This window comes from Prinia subflava, chromosome 2 (assembly GCF_021018805.1).
Source record: "Prinia subflava isolate CZ2003 ecotype Zambia chromosome 2, Cam_Psub_1.2, whole genome shotgun sequence".
Classification (NCBI taxonomy): domain Eukaryota; kingdom Metazoa; phylum Chordata; class Aves; order Passeriformes; family Cisticolidae; genus Prinia; species Prinia subflava.
The window spans coordinates 7,333,290-7,358,202 of NC_086248.1; the positions used below are offsets into that span (position 1 = coordinate 7,333,290).

Below are 24,913 nucleotides of genomic sequence, written 5' to 3' on the forward strand. Positions count from 1 at the left end.
TTTCCAGTAAACTCCTGCACATTCCTACACCCAAGGTCATATCCAAGCCCAACTAAGCTTTCTGCTGTGCTTGGAGTATTTAACTAATCACCCACATTGACTTCTTGGAATTGCATTGCTGCTTTCAGATTAAACTCAAAGGCTTGGAAACACGACAGCCAACAGGCTCCCAATATCATGAGATAAACATGCGGCAGAAAATCTGGTTTGCAGGCTCTGGGTTCAGCTGGTGGCTCGGTGGCAGGATGCCACGTGCATAAATCTCGTGCCCAGCAAGAAGGAAAGAGCAGCCCCTCTGTCTTCCTGCAATCAGGTTTCAACGTGACATCTTTATGGCAGCACAGCTGACTAAACACTGTAATGTCACCAGCGAGCGGCTGTCCCCTTCTCCGAGCTGTTTGCAAAGCAGCTCTCGGGCTGGTATTTCCAGCAGTAATATGATGAGAGGCTTTGAAATGCACAGGAAGATAAATCATTGATCCATCATATTTGGAATCTGCCTGATACTAAGGATTAAAAACAGCCTCACTCTTACCATGCATTCTCTAGCTTGCTGACTAAACTCTGTGAAATAACCCCTCAAAAGGGTACCAGGTTTCTTTTGCTTATGGGCAGTCACCTATTCAAACACAGCAAACAATGCACCTCAAAAGCACACTGCCAACAACAAAACAGCTGCAGTTTCTCAGGTGCTTCATAGAACCAAGTAAACTCCTTATGTCTCCATCCCTACAAGATACTGGCATGTGAACCCATGTGCCACAACTCTCTAAAATGCTTCTTGATTATAATATAAAATGATTTTGTTTCTGGAGGTTGGTCCTGAATGCTGGGGCCACATGGAGCACGAGGTAAGGGAGCACTTGTGAGGAGCTGCTTGTGGATGTGGGTCTTTGTAAGGCCGTTGCTTCAGCAACAGCAAAAAAAGATTTTGTAAAAATGGGAAAATGTGTTGGAAAAGCCACAAATGAAGAGACTGATCAGACTGAGAGACAAGAGAGCTCCTCAAACCAATTAAAACTTCAGAGAAATAATTCTGTAGATCTTCTGTCAAGGGTATCCCTTTAAAAAACTTAAAAGTTCAGTAGAGATGGAATTTCAGGAACTGCTAATATCACCTGCATCCTCTTTTTTATTTAATGCAGTTTCTTCCTCCAATATATAGCTAAGGGCATGTTCCTGTGCTGATTCCATTCGTGCTGCTGCCTTTTCTTCTCCCTCTGAAAGCCCGTATGGGAGCTGAGTGTCTGCAAAAGCTTCATTCAAATTGGAGCTCTTTGAGCAGCCCATCCCCAGGAAATCACAGGGGTTACTGCTCATCCCTTGCGTTTTTCACTTTCAGAGAAATTGAAGCTTCTTGTACTTTCATTATGGCATCTTTCTGCATTTGTCTGCTCTTCCCACAAATGGATTTCAAAGCACCAGGGTAGTGTGGCTTTTCAAAGAAGCCTAATTGAACTGTTACAGAGTGTTAGTGCCTAATTCACTTAGGCTCCCTTGGAAGCATCCTTTTTCACATTTATTCCAACACTCTTTCCTGAAACTTTATGCCCTTGAGTATATTGATTGATCAATTAATTTCTTATTATGATGAACTAAGTAATTTGTACATGCTGGTATTGGGTATCAGCTTCTATTATTACCTCCTTGTCATCGCAGAGCAGAGTTGGAATTGTCATTGTTACCTGTCAGATTCTCCATTTTCTTGAAGCAAACTGCTCTTCTACATGGAGGCTCTTTAAAATGTGCCTGAGAAAAAAGGGATCTTCCATGTGCTCTCTCACAGTCACCAACCCTTTCTCTGCTGTAAAGTCTTGCCTTCAAACTGCCACTCTCTGTCACTGCCAAAATATAGCTCAGGGGCATTTGTAGCTTTTTTGACATAAATCCTCTTCTCCTTCTCTCCATCACTTTTCCTTACGCTTACTGACAGATACAGGGCTTACAGGTGGGCTTTGTGTTTGCTTAGTGTTAGACTAATTTGCTTAGTGTTAGACTAATTTGCCAAGTCTCAAATTCATCCCAGTGGTCCTTACTATTGTTATTCCCATGCATCCTTCCAGGCAACCCCCCTCCTTGGGGCTTCAAACACTTGTAGACATTTATCCCTCTTTAGTTGTCATTAGGCCAAGTCATGCATATTCACATCTTTTAATCTTTTTTTTTTCCTCACATCAGTTCCTTCAGTCTTTTAATCATTTGTGTTGCTCTTCTCTAAATTACCTCAAATTTGTCTACGCATCTCTGGTTCTCAGACACCATGAAGATGCTGTTCAGATAAATCTCCCTCTGAGGACTCAAGTTCATAAAAAGCTTGTTAATGCCTTTATGCTGGAGACATTTTGTATTGCTGCTGGCCACCATGATTTTAAAGGTTTGGAAAAAGGGCATATGATGATGTCCTTGCAGAATGCAACAAAAGGCAGCTGTCATTCAGCTGAGCCTCTTGTCCTTCATTCATCACTGCAGTATCTGCCTCTCTTCTAGCACTTCTCTGGGCAACTTGTTGAAATGTCTGCCCTCTCCTCATGTCTTGTCCCCCCTCAGGGTGAGTGGGAACCTTCATGCAACGGGGACTGATGTTTTCCCAGGCTTTCTGTCATTAATAAACACGGTAGCATGTTTTATTTCAGAGAAAAAATACAACTTCGGACTTGGAAGAAAAAGTGGGAAAGTTTCCAGTGAGCTTTGGTATGTCTATGGCTTGGACAGGCAGCAAATTACTGCACATCCAGCAACTTCCCATCTTTCCCATCCCATGTGGGCGCTGGGCACAACTGCAGCTCTGAGCAGCTTTGGCAGTCGTCAGTACCTGTGGACTGTGTGGCTCATTATCCACTGAATCCTCCCAACAGCCCTCAAGGGAGGCATCCCTTCCTTCCAGCTTACAGGGTAAGAAATGGGGGCAAAAAGGTGAAACAACCTGTCCAAGGTCATGCAGAGAGCTGGGGGATGTGCTCAGGTGAAGACTGCGTGGGGCCTGGCAGAAATCTTTCCTTGTTTGGGTAGCTCAGACCATGCTGGTTTCAGACAGCAAAGCCTCCATTATGCAATATATTTTTTGCATGAGTTTGCTGGAGTTGTAATAAGCTTATCAAGGGGATAACTGTTAGGATACACCCTACAATCTCATCCATCACTCAGGAAGAGAAATAAACAGGAAAAAAAGAGTAGATTCAGCTTTCCTAGATGTGTCAGTCAAATGCAGGCTCTGCACTCAGTGACAGTAATCAGAAGGACTCCTGCAACCAGTGCTCTGTGTCCACTGGCACAGCAAATGATCCACTAGTCCTGACCTCACCTCACATCTGCTTTTTCTGGCCACACCAGTTTTCACCTGCACTACCAGCAGCACTAAATCAGCTTCATAAACCTTACTGTATGAGCTCCAATACACTGGGGGATACAATTGTTTACCAAATCCTGGTTTAACATGTCACTCTCTGAACGATCTCTTTTTCTTATGCAGATGATCAGCAACCCTTAAAGCACTGCCGTTCCCTCTTTGTAACAAGGCTCAGGTGCTGTCTTTTGTCAGAGCACTTTTATGAGCACTGTTCATATGAGCACAATGTGCACAATTAAACATCAGCCAGAGCGCAGCTTTTCAATTTGCCTTCCAAGAAAATCCTGCTTCCTTCCCTGTCACTGCCCTCCAGCCTGGTGGGAAAGAATTAACAAAAGCAGAAACAGTCAGACATCTGAAGAAAAGCTTTCAGAGTGGCAGAGAAGAGCAGGTAGACAGTGAACAACGCCCTTCCAGGAGAACAGGAGGCTCTGCTGAAAATCTCCTTCCCAGAGGCTTTCAGCAGGGGCTCGGGCAGGAGGGGAGGCAGTGATGGATAAGTTGTTGTAAGAGCACGGCATGAGGCTGCGGTGGGGAGCTCAAGTGGTGAGATTTACTGTCCCCAGGCACTGCAGAGTGACATAAAGCCATTACAGCACAAGGAGTTCTGCTGGGCTGCAGCTGCCCTGGGGGCAGAGGGTGCTGATTCAGAGAGAAGCTCCCTGGCGGGGATGTCTCTGCTGAGAGAGCCCCTGCCAGCCTTGCCAGGGAAGATGGACATGCAGGTGAGATGAAGAGCACAGCCCTTTCCCTGTTTGTGCCAGACCTCCACCTTTGGGAGAATCACCAATGCAGGACTTGGAAGAAGCTGCCAAAGAGGCATTTTAGTGACCTGCCATTGGAGCTATTGAAAAAAAAAAGTGACAATAGAGCCTGAACTGTCAAGGTAAAGGGAAATGGGGAGAGTATGAAGAAAAGGGCTCTGGAAATCCATGCCCTGAAGGATTTAACTGCCAGCACTACTTCTGGGAGAGAGAAATTAAACTAGACAGGTCACCTGAGGAGTGCAGTAGAGCTGATGTCTTGGGACTGCTGCAATTCATGGCCTCCATCAACCCTCCCAAGACACCCCAACAGTCCTGGTGTCCTCCATCCCAAAAAGTCTAAAGGCAGCTCATAGAATCTATCTCCAAACTGTGATTAAAATAAAAATATCCATGCACAGGTCCTGCAAGAAGGTTCATCCTGAGTTCAATACTCAGGCCATGATTGTCCAGTTCTCCAAAGCTCAGAACAGCCTGGGCATCTCACAGGAGCTTGGACAGTTCTTGGCATGGTGGGCCATGCTGCACACCATGCACAAATATTTATTCATCATCATCATCTTTATTAGAAATAAGATTATTTAGGTCTATCTTCCCTTATATCCATGGAAGCTATTTGTTCCCAGGCTCTGAAAATGCAGAAGTCATTATTGTAAAGATGGCACTTTGCATGGTAAGTGTGAACTCCTGCTTTTAAAAAATAAGTACCTATTTAACTAAGAGTTTTATAATAGATCAAGCAGTGCGCAGAGTACTAAGAAAAGTGAGAGCTACTATTTAAATAAACTAGCTTAGTGGTAGGATTGTGAAGGAGAATAGTTTCTTCTTGGTATCTTTAATACTAATTTATTCAAACCCCTTATCTCTGGATAAATACAAATTAAAAATTAAAAGCTCCTGTAAAGTAATGCATGAAACCAAAACACCACAGAGAAATTTGGAGAAGCAAATAAAACTGCCATCATAAACTACAAAAACACTGCAGAAGCAGGACAGAGGAGAAGGAAACCTGGGAATAAAAAAAACCCCAGAAAAGCAACTCAACTGCAATACAAAAGGAAGAGAAGAGGGGATGGCAGTGGTGGCAGCAAGAAAAACCACTTAAAAAACCAAATTTCCAACATTGCCTCAGCAGGATGCAGAAGGAAATATTTAAAACCACAGTTTTGAGAACATAACCCAGACTGTCTGGTGAGTGACACCTTCTGTTGGCACCTGGCAAACAGGCTCCTGCCGCAGGGTTCCTGAACTCCAGCCCCTGGGAATAGTCCCTGAGGTCGTGTTAAGTTCAGAATGGCACAGAGCCATCAAACTTCAAGCACTCAGGCAAACACTCTGTAAAACACGGTGTTTTTCAAGGCCAGTGAGAGTCAGAAAGGCCAGAAAGTGCATTTCAGTACTCCGTGATACTGTGTTAATGTTTTAGGCAATAATAACGTTGGGCAATGCTCAATGGCACTGCTGGCACATGCAGGAGGTGGTCAGAGTGTGGGGCGGGTCCCCAGCACAGGCAGCAAGGCTTGGCCTGGCATGCAGTACCCCACTGTCCTTAATGCCCTTAGCCTGGGGAGAGCAGGAGTTCCTAATTCTCCTACTTCAGAGGCGAGATGTGGATTTGCAGCTGCTCTGGATCACATCCAATGACACACTGAACATTCTACTGCATGTTTAGGTGCTTGAATTCACATTTCAGTCAAGAAAGTACAGACTGTCGTGAGGTGGGATGGCATCAGCAATGTGGCCAAACGCCTTCTTGAGACACAGTGTGGTCCATGAGCAACTGCTCACCTTAAAGCAGCCAAAATTGTGACTGGAGGTCAACAGAAACAACTCTCCAAAGAAGGGGAAAACAATCTTGCCCCTACAGGGTCTGTGCAGCGCACTGGCCTCCAAATGGAGAGCTTTGGGGTTCAGACCCCAGAGCTGACTCAAGGCAAGTAGCAGGTTTTCATAGATCACCAGGGATGACTTCTGGTCCCAAGGACAGCCTCCAGTCACTGCTAGTGGCATTATCTGAAGACAGCAGCAGGCAAAGTTACAGACTCAGTTTCTTTAGAAAAGAGCAGACTGCACAATTCATATGGTTGAGGAAAGGCTAACTCTAATAAATATATAAAACCCAAGGGATTATCTAAGCAGCCAATAAAGATACAGAATCTTTATTTTATGAACTGGAGTTATACTCATGCAGTATGTGGCATCAAAAGAAATACAGATTTTCTGACAGATTTTTTTATTTCCTGCTGTTACTAAAATGCATCCCCTTAAAGCAGCATCTCACCAAACTGTAATTCTTCTCAATTTATCTCTGACTGAGCCTACAGTCAACAACTGGAGCTCCCATCTTTGTACCATGCATGTCACAAATGAGATTTTCATTCTAAATGATCAGATGTAGGGATCAGATTTTGAAATTACATACATTTCGTGCATAGCCTGCATTCTCTTTGTCTTTTTTTTATCTGAACTGCCCATCCCTCCTCCCACATATCTGTATGCTTAAAATTGCATGGAGATGGTTTCTATTCTATTCTATTCATGGGAACGGAGCAGAGTGAGGCTGCTGAGATTATTTTTACCTGAGCTCTGATTGCGGCGTCCTTCTTAATCCACTTTATCACTGTTTCATACACCAGCTCCTCTGCTTTGGTGTTCAGGCTGTCGTTGGACATGTAGGAAATGAAGTCGTCTTTTGAGATATTAAGGATCTCTTCTTGGTTTGCCACCTCTGGGAAAATTTGCAGGGCATAAGCTTTGGCCATGTTGTATAGTTCAGTGCACTGCATGGCTTCAGCCATGGCTAATATTCCTAAGCAGTTGCTAGCAGTCAGCTGTTTTTCTAAAAAGGGCAAAAAAACAAATAGAAAAGGCAATGGAGAATTATTAAAAGCAAGATTCACATTTGTTCCAAGATCATGAGAAATCTAAGTGTCATAGACAAACCTCCAACCCTAATTAACTTCAGGGTGTTAACCAGAAGCAGCACCCTGTGTTAATTTGCAGTTGAGGTTTAAAGTGCAAAAATCAAAGTCTGCCTAACAAGTGAGTTGGAGATGGGGAGAGAAATGCACTTTTTGAGTTTGCTTTTTGTATAAGCCTCCACAAAGCACTGGGGAAACCTACTGACATAACAGTATCTGGGGCTTCCCAAGGGATGGGAACCCAGCCAAGAGACTGCTGCTGTTCCTACCACCTACAATGTTGCTTTAAGGAACAGCAAAGATGTAAACGCCAGTGCAGACACTTAAGAATAAATGCAAACAGCACTAAGGACATTTCTGAGAATGCTGCAGTCACTTTATGATAATTTTTGCCCTGTTCATCTACTAGACTACTTCAAAAAAAAAAAAAAATTCCTCCCCCTTCTTTTTTCAAAGGAACTTTGTTGCTGCTGAATGTGATGACATCCCTTATGCAAAACACAGATTATACTAACGCCTTCTGTTAAACGCTGTGTAGTGGGTTTCAAAGAAAATCATGCACAGAGGAGACAGCATTATCTCCTTCCCAGCAAACAGAAGCAGCAGCACAGTGTGTAGCTCTGCATTAGAAGTGTGCTACACCATACATTTGACTGTACTTTTTTTCCTTTCCAGCTATTTTGAAGAAAAACCCACCAGTTTTAGACATTTATAAGAGGAACTCTCAGATTCTTCGCAGCTTTTGTTAACCAAGCCACTACTAATAAGAAGAATATATTCTTTTAAGATATAGGACTAAAAAAGAGAAAGGCAATAAGAGTGAGACTGCAATAGATCACAAAGGCATCGGTACCAGTGGCAGGCTCCTGTGCTGCCAGAGAAGTCTATCACATTTGGCAGTGTCATATCCTAGTGCACTATGACAGAGCACTGGACAGGAATGTGCAATAGCCTTGTATCTCTTCAAACAAAACTCTCATCAGATTGCTTCTGCTGGAAATGCTCAGGGATTCTTCCCTACACCCAGCTTCTGCCTTCATCAGATTGAAAACCTGCACACTATCTATATGCAGCTTTTAATAAAATGGGATTATGAATCACCTTTTTCTCTTTTTTTAAAACCCAACATGAGATTAGGAGCTTTGTAGGTTTGTTTTGCTTTCTTCCCCTCCCAACTCCTCTTATTTTCTTTTACAGATCCAACAGTCTCAAAACTAGGTTATCTCATTTTGCATCAGTTGATTGTACTGACTCCAAGAAGCCCCTTTCCTCAAGCTGACTGCAGTAGCAGCACTGTTTGCTGTCACTAGATTTTGTCACTCAAAGACAGCCCAGAGACAGGATGCAAACTGGTAGATATGAAGCCCAAAGCTACCAATTTTTTTCTCTTAAAAAAAGAAAAAAACCAAAAAAACCAAAAAAACCCAAAGAAACCCACAAAAAACACAACCCAAAAAACCCCAACAACAACAACAACAACAAAACAACCAACAAAAAACCAAAAGCCCTGAAACAACAACAACCCAAACAAGAAAAAAAAACAAACCCCAAAAACCTCCCCAAGGACCAAAAACCTCCTCCAGGTTCCTTGTTTCTGTCTGCTGGCACAGTTTCATAGTGTGCATACGGCTTGAGGTAATCATCTAACAGAGCCCAAAACTCTTCTAATTTCTTGGCAAACTCTCAAGTCAAAGGCCAATCTGCCACTGTTCCACCTTATCCTCACAGGGTTAATAATGAAGGGAATAATCAATTTTGGCTCATTAAGCAGCACATGATGGTAAAGACTTTCAAGGGTCTTTCTCTGCAGAGGACTGGGTTTGCCTCTCTCAGGAGAGATCCCATTACCATTTCCAGCTGAGCCTGTGGCAGGGGGCAGAAAAAACCACTGCTCACAACTGATTTCCTCTGATGTGGACTGGCTTCTCTAGCTCTAACAACACTGGGAGACTGCTGCAGCCTGGTACACTGGTCCAAGCAGGTCCATGTTGGCGTTTGGAGCTTTATTCCCTCCTCTTCCCTGAGAAACCCCCACTGGCAGATTCCAATGATGCCCCTGTCTGCTTCAGCAACTACTGTGAGGCCCTGTGGAGAGGGCTCCCAGGGAAATGTGGGATTTGGGACATGGGGATGTGCAGGAGGCTGGTGGTACACCATGACACATTTCTCTGCACTTCACTTCTATGTGATCAGCACCACAGCAAGGTGGGCACAGCAACTTCTCTTTAAGATGGGGACTGGCACGTGAACTAGAGGGATTCACTGCTGGTGAGCAAGACAGAGCTTGGAACAACAGCTGTAGGACATATGGAAAATCTCTGTCCTATGAACATAAAAACACCACCTCATCCCCCCATTTTTCAGCTCTAACTCAAAAATTGGCAGAAAGACTGGTTGTATTTTGACTTCAGCTGTCACTGGTGCAACTCTGCATTCATATTAATATCCATGCACACCCATAAACAAGCAATTCCAAGTAGCAATCTGGTAATATTCTGGATTAATCTGGTAATATTTTGGATGATGACTCCAGAATGAGCAGAACCCTGCCTTACCAATGCCTGTGACTCTTCACTGACTATAACAGGAGACCACATGACTACTTAGACATAGACTTTTGCTATGTAATATAGCTCATCCCAAAGGGCTGCAGTCCATGGGTACTTATCAATGCTGGCATGCCAAACACAGCTAAGGACCAGCTCTGCTCCATCTGCTCCTGAGCTGTGCTCCTTCGGACACTAGCATGTTTACATGTGATTTCTTTAATGTAATTACTTTACATAGTAATTGTTGTTTTGTCACTGTGACACTGGGCTTGAACAACACATTTTTGTGAAGTTTCACCTTGTCTCTGTTTAGAACACAAGTGCTAAGCTATTCCCAATGCTCAAGGACACTTTATAACAGACTCATGAATGGACTTTAGGGATATCAGATGTAATCTAGTAGGTTCTCACTGGTTTGAGACAGTGCTGGATAGCATCTTTGTTGCTGTGTGTGCCACAATAATGCAGATCAGCAGCTGGTTTCCCACTGTGTTAGACATGACTTTGGAGCTCGATCCTGTGCAGCATCATCAGGAGACAATCAGGCAGGCAGACTGCTCCAGCTGCACTTTTGGGAGAGGGGAGACTTGAGATAACACCAGAGGTAAATGGTAGGTGTGAAGGATTACTCAGTGAGATTGTGGTAGCAGTATGATGGAAGCTCAGTGGTGGTTGTAAAACCCCTCTCATGTGCATTAAGTGCTGTATTTTCACTTAGAGATGCTTTCTAGATGATGAGTTGGATATTACTAAAAATAGCACAAAATGTGTACTTCCTCGTGATACTTTGTGTACATTCTGATGGGAAACTTACTCCTCAGGTATTCCTATTAGTGTCAAAAAGCATATACATGGAAGATTTTTGGGCACATTCATTGTCTAAATCAAAAGATTTTCCTTCCCCGTGAGAGTGTTCTTCCTCTCTCCTATCTCCAGATATTGTTGAAGTTTATACACAGTTTATATGAAGTGTATATATTATAGTTTCTTCAGGGCTGGGCAGTGTAGTTCTCTGGCTGGATCAAAATTCTCCACCTTGGATGAACAAAAAAATTGCCCTTAATACTTTCTCTTGAATTCATAAGGACAATAAGGGCCTCTTTTTTCTTCAGGTGCCTGAGGAATGCAGGTCTCATCACTGGTACATCATTCAGTTTTTCTCACTGCTCCCTCTAATACTCTTTCCAAACATCCATTTTGCGCTCTTTGCTCAGGAGACTAAGAAAATTCAGAGCTCCTGCTCTTTCCTATTCTGGTCCATGAAACTACCAGATTCTTCAGGCTTAAGGATGAATACTTTTACTTTATCAGCAGCAGCCTGAGGTATAAGCTCAGCATGTGTTCCCTTCTATGATGGGTGTCCATGCACCACAGACCAAAACTGTGATACTGGTGAATCATCTGAAACCCAATTCAAGCCATGGCTGTGATAACAGAGTAAAACAAATACACACACAAAAAAAGGCTCAAGTCTTCAGCCATATGGGTGGAGGAAATACCTATGATATCCTGACTAGTTTGCAAACATTTGCCCAGTTATCATATGGTGCCTGCTTGAACCTGTCAACATCATTGCATCAGTCAGCACAAAACTGTTCTCATTTCTCATGGTCTAGACAAAAGCTGAGGAGACAGCATGGGGGGAAGAGAGAGAACATGACTATAATTATCCCAGGGAAGCTGGTTAAAAAATCTCTCATTGAAATTAAACTACTTTCCTGACACATTTTGCCACATCTTTTCACCAAAAAGTACAAGAAAATTTGGGGTGCCTCTGCCTAAGGCTGCTGAGAGGCCCAGGATAAAGACACAAAAGCTGCTTGGACATCACCAAGCTAGGATCCTCATGGCTGAAAAAGGAAGATCTGAACTTCCTCTGAGATTGTGCTGTGGTATGCTGAACAGACTTAATAATTTGGGGCTTTAACTTCTTTGAACTTCCCTTCTTTCTCTATGTAGACATGGCCATTAATAGGAAAGATTCACTGTTTACACCGGTCAACCCTCCAGAAACCCTGCAGGAAAAAGAACCCTGATTTTTACCACGTTTTTGCTTTGTATGGAGCTGAGGTGGCTGAGGTGAAAAACAAAAACAACAGCCACAGAGAAGACAAAATGCTTTTCCCTAAACTTTTCAGGTGGCAAATGCTCTGCTGTTTCTGTAGCGCAATCGAGTCACAGCTATAAATAAAAATAAGCAATTACACTCCGTGAATTCTCCAAATGAGAATACAAAGTTCCAGTGACTCTCCATATATCACTGAACTTATAACCAACTCTACTATTTCACACTATAACATGGTTCACTGAATTAAAATATTAACTATCAGAAAAGAGAACTCTCACAGTGATTCAGTGAAATAAATGTATTTTGGTTTTGTGACTGAATCTTCAGTGATATCACAACTTAAACTCATCCTGTATTTCTGGAAAGGCTGTAAGATCTAATCGCTGTAAAAAGCTGGTGAAGGGAAGCTGGGAGCAAGCAATGCCAGAGCCAGAGCCTCATTTAAATTGCACAGTCTACATGTTGGGACAGCAAAGCATAAATTTCACATCACCAGCACCTCCCTGTTTGAGCAGAAATGAAACACAGGCTTTGAAACAAGGGGCATATAAAAACTTGGAAAGGAGAATACAGTGCCAGAGATTCTTTATTGATGCCTGCACTGTACCAGCCTAGTCACACCATCTCGCCAGCAGGCTGGCTTAGTAGTGAAAATTAACACAGCAGTGAACTGGACTCATTTGAGGGTTTTTTGAGCTCAACATTTTCTAAACTCTCATCTTCCTCGTTCTGCAGTAGTAGATGTCAATTTTAAAAGAGAACTGCCTAGGGAAAACCTACAATTTATTTGGGTTTCAGAGAGAATGATGCCTTCCACACCAAGATGGTAGTTGAGGAAGCCCAAGCAAAAATCAGATACCAAAAAATGGTTATCTGGTACTTATACCTGGGAAGTACATCATATAACATCACGATCAAATTTTTGGTATTAATAAATCTGTGTTAATTTTTAAATTATTACTGTCTTATAAACTGATTTTACAGCTATGACAGTGAAGGAGTGGCTTGTGGTATTCCTTTACTCCTTCACTGGTAGGAATTTGAACCACTGTGTTTCAGTTGAGCTCCAGTTTGCACTCTCTTCTGTCATGCCAGGTCTGTCTGGTTCCTGTTCAGGCCAGTAAAGCCCAGCTGAGCTGGAAATCTTGGACTGTTTTGAAATACTCTCTGCTGGAAAGCAGAGGGAAAAGGAGAGGAGCAGGAAGAATGGATTTCTTGTGGCCATGAGAGGATGGACTGAGGCACTGATAAAGATGTTGCTCTGTAGGTCCTCTCTAAGACAAATGCTCCCTGTGCACACAGGGCACACCAGTCACCAGGGGTGGTCACAGCAACCTCTCCTTCCAGCCACCTTTGTGATGACATCAAGCCATAGCTCTGAATCCAGCAACAAACCCCAGGAACAGTCAATCTGGAACACTGGACATGTAAAGAAGGACTTTTTCACAAAAGCAAGAAAACTGCAGATATTGCAGTGGAGTCCTTAACTTTCTGGCAGATTTGCAGGATCCTTCCTCCATTGGAGCCCACCTCCAAACTCTTGGTGTTTGACCAAGCTGGCCTGGTGCAGAATGCAAAATATGCTGTCACAGTTCTAAGCAACCTCTGTGTTACAGCCTGGAATCTATGCAGAGATCATCTTCTGGGAAACAAAAAGTCATCAAGATTCCAAGTATGGAACAAGATTCAACAAAACAGGTTATACAAAATGTGAAGGCTGTTGCCACTCAAGCAACAAGCTACACTTCTCTAGACCATTTTTCACTGGTCATCATGCCAGCATTGGAAATTCAAATCACAAACCAAATTAATGATGCTTTACTTCATTTTACTCTCTTTCATCCTGGGTTTCTCCATTATCTTTTAAGAGTTGTTCAAAGACAGGTTTATAAACCTTAACACAAGATCTTAAAACCTCACTAGATACAATGACTCTTACCTAGAAATGAAACGCAGACTTTACAGAAAGTATGAAACTGGAACTTGCTGGCAGCTTCCAGTAGTGTTTTTGCATTGGCTGAATCTATGATCAAAGAACCTGTATAAACAAACTCCAGGAGTAACTCCAGGACATCCGCAGTGAGGTTGGACATGGCCAGTTCCAGCTTCTCCCCGCTTCTGCTGCTGTCTCGTGGTGACCTGGTAACAGCAGACAATTAAATTATGGACATTACACCATTCCCATTTTATTGGCATTTATTGATTAGTGAGGGCTAGGAAATCGCTTTGCACCTCATTATATTTCTCCATTATTTTTGTTTACGGAACTGAAGAATATGAATTTTAAAATAACTGAACTTAATAACTTTAACTGGATCTGAAAGAGAAGAGTCTTAAAGCAAGTCTTACGAAAAATCTTTATTGCTACTTTGCATCTTCATGCAAAAACAATTGCAAAAGAAAAGGAAAGGAAAAGAAAGGAAAAAAAGAAAAATAAAAATGAATGATCCAACATTAATGAAAATGAGGAACAGGATTAGCTTTCAAAGGGAAACAATACATTTTAACGTTGTGGTTAACATCTCATCTTCTGTGCATAATATAACTGTTAAGGAAAAACCACTCTCCAATTTCAAGAGAAAAGGTCATCTCCTTTTTCAAGAATCCAGCATCAGAATAATTTTAGATGTCATGTGTACTTAAGGATACATTTAAAGACCTTTTCATAAAAAATAGTAATAAAAATACTAATTTCTATTTAGCTTGAACGTCTCTGTTTGTTATATTAAATTACAGATATGATCAATATGATATCTATAGTATACAGATGGCCATATAAAATATAATATATGCTTATTCTAAAAAATCTATTGTTCCCTTTTAGGCACTAAAAAAAGGAAGCCCTTCATGGCAATTGCTTTGAAAACTGAATACAAGACAAGCTAGACAGACAAAATGGTTAGAGCAAAGAAGGGAAAGGGGGGAAAACAATAACCAGCTCTGCCACAGGAAGCCAGCAGCCATCCTCTAGGAGTTTCATGACTGTGGCCTATGGTTTTTCCTGCATGAAGTGCTGAACAATTTGGGGATCAAAGTATCTCCTGCATTTGAAGTGTGCATTAGTGCTTGTGAAATTATTGGACAAAAAGAAAGTCATACTGAATTAAAGTAAGGGCCCAGTTCTTAATGCATGGCTGATGTGTCTGCAACACTAAAGACAGGTTACACCTGAAAGACAAAAGTGATGATAAATTTGGTAACATCAAGGAGGGGAGGGGAAATCTGTTGGAGTAAGAAAATAAACTCTTTTAATGGTTAGGACCATCCAGCACCTTCTCAAAGAAACATGAGCTTTTTGTTTGTCACTGGACAGTCAACATCTGCTCGCTCCAGTTGTGCTCGAGTGCTCACAAAAGCCATGGCACGAGTGACACGGGACCGGCGCACGATGCAGCGCGACAGACACGGACTGGCCACAGCACCACCAGCCACAGGCAGCCAGCCTGAAGCGTGAGCAAAGCTACACCAGCACTACCAACCTCTTGGGTTCACACAGCTGCCCAGAAAGGCAATGGTCAGACCTCTACTACCATCACAGAGGAAAAAGAAACAACATACGAGGTGCAGGGTTTTTCCCACATGATGCCCCAAGCGTCCATCCCAACACCTAAAGTGATCTGGGGAAATGCTTAATGTTTGCAGTGGATGCTTTGTCACTGGTCCTTCATTGACCACCCCATGTCAATTCAAGGGCACAGCTTTGGTTCATATGAATCTCTGCAGGATCAAAGTTTTAAAGAGGTTTCATTTTCAGTGGAGGAGCAGCTCGCAGTCCCTAATTTCATAGTCTTGTCTAAGGTAGTGAACAATGGTTACTCCCCTTCATAGGAGGAAACTGAGCCACAAGGAGCCAAACCATTTGTCTATGATCACAGAGAGTCAGGAGCAAACCAAGGAATTAACCCCCATTTTAAAAATTCTAAATACTGAACTGTCTCTTTACATGGCAACACAGGTGGGTTAGACCCTATTCCACAAGCAGATGCTAAGAACACATACTGATCATGACACCTGTTGTACCCCTACAAGCACAGAGGTCTGTGCTACCCTAAATCCTTATGCTTTATCACACCACAGTATTCTTTCTGAACTCTTGCATACGGCTTCAATTCTGCACCTGAGGCAGAAATCCTCTGGTGGCAAAACAGAAGAGTTGCCATTTCCTGGATCCTCAAAGGGATGTCACAAAATGTTGTTTTTTTTTTCCTTTCTCACACTCACACCCCAGTAATATGCCCCATATCTGATTTACCTCCAGTTGTACAGACATCTGGTGCTGCACTCTGGGCTGTCAAAATAACCTCTTGATAATGATGTAATTCTTGCTGAACTGCTCCCAGAAGTGGTTTGTACCCGACAATGAGCATGTTTTCATGTGGGCTGGTTAATAAACACACCACCTAAAATTTCAGGGAGGTTTGGAGGTACCCAACAAGTGACAGAGTCAGGCTGTTTGCACTGTAGGAAGCCCTACAATAAGCAATTATTTATTTAATGCCACTAATTGCACTGTGCTGGCGATGGCTGCGGGAAGGACAGTGCATGATCCACTGGGAATTGCACAATTGCACCCAGCATGGAGACCAGGAGGCACAAAGGAAAGGATGATGTGACACCAATGTCAGCACAGACACATACCCATGCTAGCAACAACTGCAAGCTGCTATTTTTCACAATAATTAAGTAATAATCTCTTTTACTTTGTAATACACCAAGCAATAAACTGCTGCTGCAATTGATTAAATGCCAAAGAAAAGCTAAGGTGTTTAATCAATCACTAGAGCCACTTACGGCAAGTATAATACAAAGCTACAGAGATTATTGATATTACACAATGAGCCAGAAATGGGAAAGAAATTATTCCTATTCCTGCCTCTGCAATGCCTTGAATGTGTTGTGCTGTTTTCCTTGTGCTTTTTAAGCAGTGAGCCCTGTGGCTCCATGTTTGGCTGGATCAAATACTGAGTATAGGCTGAATTCAGCCTGAACAGGGAAATCACAGCTACCCCGGGTTCCATGCCAGGGATCCGGCTCAGTATAGGCTGGAATGGGCAGGGAATTGCCTGAAGCAGGTCCTAATGGATTAAAAATAAGTGTCTGAAGGATGAGAGGAACATAGTGTCAGGAAACAGACTGATGTGACTGAAAAAGGAAATTCCATAGACTTCTTTATGAAATTATTTCAGTGAATCAGGTGGTAGCATCTCCCTCAAAGCCTGACTAAAGGTTTCTGTGTTCCTTGTTTTCACACATATTAGAATATCATAAGCCCTGTGCAGTTATAATTCATCTATTTGGGACAGAGTCTTCTCTTGGCTCCTCTAGAGGAACTGCAATGAAGTGGCTGAAGCTGTATTACAAGAATAGAATCTAGTCCTGTGAATGCAAATGCAGTGGATTTGGGAAAATCTGCAGAGATATATAGAGCTGTTCCCCAAATAGCTCATCCTGTGTCACAACAGGAGGAGTTTTGTTGGTGACATCAGTAAATGCAAACATTTAGAGAAGTCTGTTACCAGAAATGCCCTGACTTCCTGCCTTAAGAGCTGGGAAAAGTCATAGTTCTTCCTGGTACATATACTCCTGGTCCCCAACTCCTGGCACAAACATGAAGTGTTTTGGGGATTGAGAGCCTGCCTCCTTCATGTTTCAGTCTCACCTGAAGCCAGTTAATGCACCCTTATCGTCCATGGACATCATTAAATGTGGCACATTCTGCTATTTGCCCGGCGAACTCTAAAGTTTAAACAGAATGATGTCATTTTATTGGCCTTGTAATCATGGCTCATATTATAAAGGTCACACATTTCACATTGTGGCAGAAAATCAATAGCTCTACCAACAGCCTCTGGGGGAAAAAGTTTTGCTTCTGAAGAATAATATATAATAAACAATTTTAGTCCTTACTTTATCATGGCTATAATCTTGGAGAAAAGCTACAGTAAAAATCTGGCAAAGGCTGATATATAAACTCATTAAAATTGGGAAGTGATTTAGAACAGGACTTTTAAAAAGATTTATCTTGAGCTAAACAGCAAAGAGATTTGTTTAGGTCTACGTTTAAACAAGCTGCAAGAGCTCTTTAACAGCTTAATTTTATGGTAGCTGTTGGGGAATTCTTTCAGATTTACAAATCATGTATTTTTCTAGCAAGGTGATAGACCTGAGCAATGTGCAAGCAGAACTGAACCCGCAGATAAGCAGGAAGCACAGATATACTCTGAATGGGTGAGGGGAGAGTTACTGAAATATATTCTGCATTGTCTGGAATAATTAGGTCCAACAAAATCAAGCAAGTGCCTTTGAACATAGTCTGGCTACTTATCCTTCAACTTAATTACTTCAACTAAAGAAGACAAAGGCACAGGGAACCCTTTAAAGCAAAAGCTGGCTCGATTACACTCTCAAATAACAAATCAGAATCAGTGTCCCTTTCTGTTAACTAGTATATAGGAAAGAGCAAAAATATTTAAATACTCGATAGCAAGAAAAATAAGCCTAATACCTCATCTGCAAGATCAAGTAGTGGAACTGACAAAAGAAAAAGTAGAGAAATTTATATTTTTTGGTATTTATTTGTCCTTGAAAATCATTTCCAAACATGTAATACACACAGACAAGAATCAGCCACAGTGCTTTCATGTTTAATACTGATGCAACTGAAGTTTTCTGCATCTCGAGTTATAAATAGAAGTGTATCTATGCCTTTTTCCTGCATTATTTGTATCAACACGTTCCCATAACAGAACGTCTGTGTGATTCTGTTCAAAACATTTAATAGTGAGATGCCTTGATTTGCGAAGCCACATTTAGAGTCTGGCTAAAGTAGCTGTGTAAGTGAAACACCGTGAGCACATCAATTTGTCAATTTATGGACAGCGCTACCTCCTCTCATTCAGCCTTCCCTCTTGGTTTGGATATGCTGCCTTTAACTGGCTTGCAACATTATTTTGACTGACTAATGGTTTGGCTACAGTTTCACTCAATTTGAGATCAAATACGAAAAGCTACCTATACCCAGTGCAGATGCCAGCCAACGCTCTGTTTACAAGCTACAGTCACAAAGTCAAAACAAATTCTGGATGTTCAAAATGGAGCCATCTGCACGGAATAAACATGAAAAATGTGAAACATTTTATGTAAATGTACATTACTGCCTAGGAACAGTTGGTTCAGCTTCCACCCAGGCTGCCTGGTTGAGAACAGGAGGACTGACAGAGTTTGTGACACCTATTTACATCTGATGCCATATGACTCACCGTGCCGTAGACTCAGAGGTATGACGTATATCTAAGCTTTGTGCTCCAAAAGGGCACTGAAAGGAATGATTATCTTTTAAAATAAAGACACAATTAGAATTCTTATTTGTGATCTCTCCCTGGACAAGTGGGACTTGTGTATAACTTTTTCCTTTTGCCTCTCCAAGGTCCATCTGTGAGCCTACCGTCACTACCTGCTTCTCCAGCAGGAGACAGCAGGAAAGAGCTAGCTCCATAATATAACCTCAGTTTTGTTCATATTTCACTCAGAATCTATCTTTAAAAAATAGGAAAACACACTCATTCTGACAGTAAGAAAAAAATAATTGTTGTCTTTGACTATCTATAGCTCAGGGTCTCATACAACTCAGGGATCTGAATCTCATCCACTAAAAGCATGTGTCTGAGCTGACAGGAGGCTGCAGGATTGCTGGCAGCAGAGAGGAGCTCCAGCTCCACCCTGGACTGAGAAACTGAAGCCCATATTTTTGGAGCTGGTCCCTCCCTGCATGGACCAAAGCAATGGCCTGAACCATCACCCAGCTGCCTTTTGTCCTCTCCACCACAACACCTTCCCAGGATTTGCCCTGTCAGCTCAACATGCTGATCTTGCTGGCTTGTTTTCATAATTAGGAGTATAAATGTTTACCCTAAAGTAATTGTGTTCCCATTATAAGAGAGCTACATATTTTCTACCAAGATAGACAGGACAATAAAAAAAAAATCAAATTAAATTGCTTTGTTCCCTGGACAGCATTTAGGACTCCAGAAAACAGGAAATCCAAGATTTTCATGTAAGATGAAGCACTTAACCAAAGAAAAGCTACTTCTTTTTATCTCTGTCAAATTATTTTGATTACCAAAGAAAGGACTCCAGACTGGGGTAGACAGCTTCTCATGAGGCTTAAGAGTCTGTTAGCTGTGTGCTCATTAGAAACTGCTGTTCAAGTCGACACAATTTAGACTGTACATCTTGTTTATTGTGGAATTTTAACTTTTTACTTTAATCCTTAAAGCACTGAAACTTCAGGCAAAAAAAGAGTGCAATGATGCTGCATTTTAACTGTCCAGTATTTGATTTTTTTATCATCTTCAGAGTCATTGATGGTTCAAAACCAATACGTCTACACATCCTGGGAGAAGCAGAAAAGAAACTTTGTTAAATCATAGCCAACCTTTAGCTACGGACAGCTCAGACTGAGTACTCTACATGGAAAGTCGTATTTTGTACTGAATATCTTGATTTATCATAATTATGGGTTCATAAGATATAAAAGCATAGATGTCCAAACATACAACATATATTTCCACGACATGCACCAAGAAACATATGCATACTGAGGTAATAGGTTATTTACCAAATTATACAAGTTTATGCAGCTGCAAGGTAATCAATCATGTAAATGATGGCAGGAAGGGACATTTATAGAACAGCATCATTGCAATATGTATGTCATAAGGCACTGAATGTTTTATTAAACAGGATTTTAAAAAAAGAAAAAAATTACACCCCAGCATCGCTTCTCCTTTGGAATTGTTTTATCAGCTCAAAATGTATTAACTTGCAAATCTTTGCCTTCGTTATTCTATCTTGTAGATAAACATTATCTTTGAGCCTCAGTCACTATCCATCTGTCTCATGAGAGAAGAAAACATGTACTGTAATGGTTCTATTGTACGATTACAATAAAGAACTAGTAAAATCACAAGATTAAATAAATTACATTGTTTAAACACAGGCTTGCAAATTCATCAGGAAAATTTACCTGACCAACAAATCCATTTGCTCACTTTTTATCAGGATGTTGATACAAATAATGTTCCTTGTTCAAGGCAAACAAAATCTGGCAAGACTAGTGTAACTTATTAGGGTCAAATGCTGCCAGTTTGCACCTGCTCTATCTGAAGAAAATCAGGAAAATTAATGGCTGTGAGCTCCGGCACGCACCAGCAGCTCCTGCTAATTCACCATCACAGAAATGATCATTACAAACCAAGATGAGCAACGGGATTAAGAGCAAACGCTTTTGTTCACGGACAACATGGCCAGAATAAAATAAAGCAAACAAAAGAGCCACGTTTCCTATATACCCTTAATACCATTCACTGAGGGAACACAATCTAAATGCTCGGCCAGGACCATTTCTAAAGGCGGGATCAGCGGCAGCCTGTAACGCTACAGTGTCGGAGATCACAGTCGGAGGCACAAATCTGGCTCCCTGCTGAGATTTAAGAAAGAAGATGACGAGCTTGAAGATGCTGGCTTAAACCACTGGCAAGTGAATGAAGAAGTGAATAGCAAGTGCCCTTGGAAGAACAGTGTTTCATGACCTAGACTTTTCCTAGGGACTGACAATAAACTGCATCTCGCAAGGTACTAGTGAAGAAGCAAAAAAACTGGGCCAACTTATTAATAGTGTGGGATCTACCTTGTTTGCAAGTATTTCTGGCAGCCTAATTCAGTGGCAAAACAAACTGGGTGAGAGCTACTATTCTTTAAAGGTAAATGAAAGATGCAAGCAGGTTCTGGGGGATTATATAGGAAGGAAGATTGAAAGTAAATTGACGGAATAAAAAATTTATTCTCATCAAACTTAAAGCTCAAACTCTTACCCAACTCCTATCTGATTTCTTTTAATGATATTTATTACACCATCAAAAACCAGCTTAGCACAGAGCTGGCATGCAGCTAATAAATCTATTTCTTAGGAATATGGTGAAATTTATACAAGTAATTATCTAGGTAGTCTATCTAAGACTCTTTCTCATCATTGCAATGTCTAGAGGGAAAACAATAATAAAATAATGATAACCACCATTATTATTTATTACTACTACTATGATTATGGCAGTGCCCAAAGATCCCAATCAGCATTACAGTAATTAGAATTAATTCTGTCAGGCACTGGTTCTTTCTCTTTCAGCTACAGGGTGTTGCTAGTGCTTTTCTACAGTATTTATAGATCCAGAGACATCAATGAAAGGCATGGCAGCCCCTCACCTATGGCCACAGTATAGGCAGGAAAGGGTGTGCGGCTCTTCTCACTCCATCAGTCCCTGCCCATCCACCCTGCAGAACTGCTCTGAGTATTTCAGACACCAAAGCTCAGCACTGTGCAGGCAAAAAGAGGGCACCGCCATCAGATGTGATCATAACCTGGTCATATTATTTCAAATTCATTATCTCAATCCAGCAGTGGCTAATCCTTGATGATATAAATGAAAGGAGTGAACTACTGATCCCTGGAGCTACCTACAAGCAAGCTGGAGCTGGAGATTTGATTACTCTCATTTTAGACTGGCAAGACTGGCTTTTGGAATTGCCCCTAAAATGACAGTTTTCAAGAATATGGCTCCTGCATCTATGCCATGGAAGATTTTTTTTCTCTGTTGTCTTTCATTCATTTATGTTGAACTGCACCTTGTTAGATAACAGTTCCCTTTCACCCCTGAGTTTTAACAGAGTTAAGCCTAGGCAGGGCTGAGGGATGTAAGTAAATACAGGTAGGTCACTTGCACTGGCATCTGGAGAGATGTTGCATGACAGCTGTGTGGCTTGTGGGTAGGTACAGCTGGAGCAAGAGAGGTGATTAGTCTGTCATTCCTTGGGTAAGATTTGCAGAATTTGTGGTTGAGTCTAGAAATTAGGGGAGCAAAAAGCCCCAGCTACAGTAAACAGAGATGCTATCATTGAGGGAGAGGAGCGAGAGGTTCAGCGATCTGCTCAGTCACTCTGCAAACTGCTGCCATTACAGGGCAAAATTTTACAGGCAGAAGCTTAATTTCTGTGCTGCACCTCAAGGCTTGAAAAGGAGCCTTTCTGTCCTCCTTGCCAGGGTTTCTCTTGAGAGCAGGGCACATTGCTCTGCCCCTCCTTGCAGAGCGACATCCTGCCCAAGCCACTCACCCTCCTAATCCACAGCCATGCGTGCGGGGCTGGAAACAGCCAGGCTGTGACACCTGCCATGGGTTTTGTGGCAGCACAGAACACCACTGAACATTTGTAAGCTGCCATTCATTTATGTAGAAGACCATACATTTTTGCCTGATGAAAACACATTTTCCATGGTCTGGCAGCTGAGAAATTTGAAGCCCAGCAGGGAGCTCCGAGGGGCAGGCGGGTGGCTGCCTGGGCAGGCAGAGTGAGTGCAGTGCTCATGGAAATAGGTCACTGAGAGCAGGGGGCTGGGTCCCATGCCAAGATCTTGTGCCCAACACACAGCAATTATCACTGCCTCGTTTAAGAGAAGAACCTTGTCCACAGCACAATTTACACCTGTCCCCTCGCAGTAAAGGGTGAAGGATATTTTACACTCCCATTCTCATGGTTTAAATGGTTTAACAGAAACCCCTGGCACTCTCTCTAGGCAAAATGTACCTCTCCTGGCACCGGAAACAAACATCATATCTTTAACTCCCTATTTCTCAGTTTTCACCTACATGTTACAGTTTGTTTCCACATTCATGCTGTCCTACAATGGAGCTGAAGCATGCAGATGTGGAAGTGCTGCTTGCTCCTATCCCAGAGTTAAAAGCAAGATTCTTAATAAGCAGGAAAACATGAAGGGGTCACTAAGAGTAGATTTTTCTTTCATCCTGCTGTTTCTCATTTTGGGCGTTTTAGAACGTAAACACAAACCAGACAGTCTGTTTTCCAGACACCTAAACGCTTTTGCAGTTTTGTCAGGCTGTTTCAGATGGATAGTGGCAGGTTTCTCTGTTGTGCATCCAAATGCTCCCTTTCCACACAAGGGTGTAAAATGCAGAATGACATCTTCGTCTTCTGCGTAGGTGTAAAGCAACAGGAATTTGGTCTTCCCACCTTAAATACTTTACTTCTCCTGCCCTGCCTTCAAGGCCTCAGAGAGCACTTTAGGAAAAAAAATCAAAAATCTGAAGACTTGAAAAAAAAGCAGGGTATTGTGGAAAAGCAATTCGGCCATGGAGTCACTGGGTTTGCTTTGTAGGAAAAGAAGGATGAACATAGCAGGGCCAGATTACAGTCCATCCAAAATACTGCTTCTTGTAACAGAATCTTTTTGTACGTAAGACTTACCATTCTATGCCAGTGGAATCAGGCACCTAAGATGACTTAAAGATTAGAAAGCATCATTAAAATCTAATCTTGAAAAGATAAAGCTTGTAGGACAAGATCTGTGTATCTTTAACAGCTGACCAGAGAGAAACCTACTTGTAAAAGCTTGCTTGTAAAAGCAAGCATTTTGGCCAAGAAGAGACTTTTATGTCAAGTGCTTCTTTTTAATAATGTCATATTTGGTAGAGATTCCAGTACTCTGGGTTAAGAAGAAGAAAGCAGCAAATTAAAATGTTCCAGTGAAACATTTCTTTGCTAAGGAAATATCAGAAATACTATTTATTCAGCAGCTGCATTTGTCTATTCCAGATACAGCTGGAAACAAAAAAGATGGCTCTTCATGGGATTTTCCATTCATTCCTTCCTCCCGGAACACACACACACACCTCCCCACACCCACCTTCCACCATTTCTTCTAGGGCAGATACAAAAGGCAGAGCTCATTTCTTTACTCCCCCAAACCCAAGAATGTTTTAAGTAAGAAAATCTGTGCTCTGCAAGAGGCACATTTTGGAGATGCATTTTTGATGGATCTGGATCTCTCTCTCTCTCTCTTTTTTTTTTTTTTTTTTTTTTTTTTTTTTTTTTTTTTTTTTTTTTTTTTTTTTTCCCTGAGTACATATATAAGCATAAATATGTGCCAATAAGGAAAACACTAGTTTCCATAAGAAATAATTCATGTCTTTTTAGTCAACTATGATTCAGGCTGGGTGACTGGTCTTTCTCTCTGGGTCATGAAAAATAAGCACTTCCAGAAGGCAAACATGCTATTTATCGTGAGATGGGATGTATCGTCCTACAGACATTCCCATTTCCTCCCAACTGCAGAGAAGGTTAGACAGCCAGCTCAGGCTGGACCCCTGAGGGAAGCAATGGAACACCATCATAAGTTCCCTGTCTATGCAAATCAC

At 41.8% G+C, this 24,913-nt stretch overlaps 1 protein-coding gene across 6 annotated transcripts in view; it reads right to left on the reverse strand.

The window, feature by feature from the left end:
- KLHL29 (kelch like family member 29) overlaps positions 1-24,913 on the reverse strand; it is a 387,476-nt gene that overhangs the window by 41,591 nt on the left and 320,972 nt on the right. For all 6 annotated transcript variants that reach the window (XM_063424308.1, XM_063424300.1, XM_063424282.1 and 3 more), the window contains 2 exons: positions 13,588-13,787; positions 6,690-6,949 (listed from right to left, as the gene is read on the reverse strand). In XM_063424308.1, coding sequence (XP_063280378.1) covers positions 6,690-6,949; positions 13,588-13,787 — 460 coding nt within the window. The remainder of the gene's footprint in view (positions 1-6,689; positions 6,950-13,587; positions 13,788-24,913) is intronic.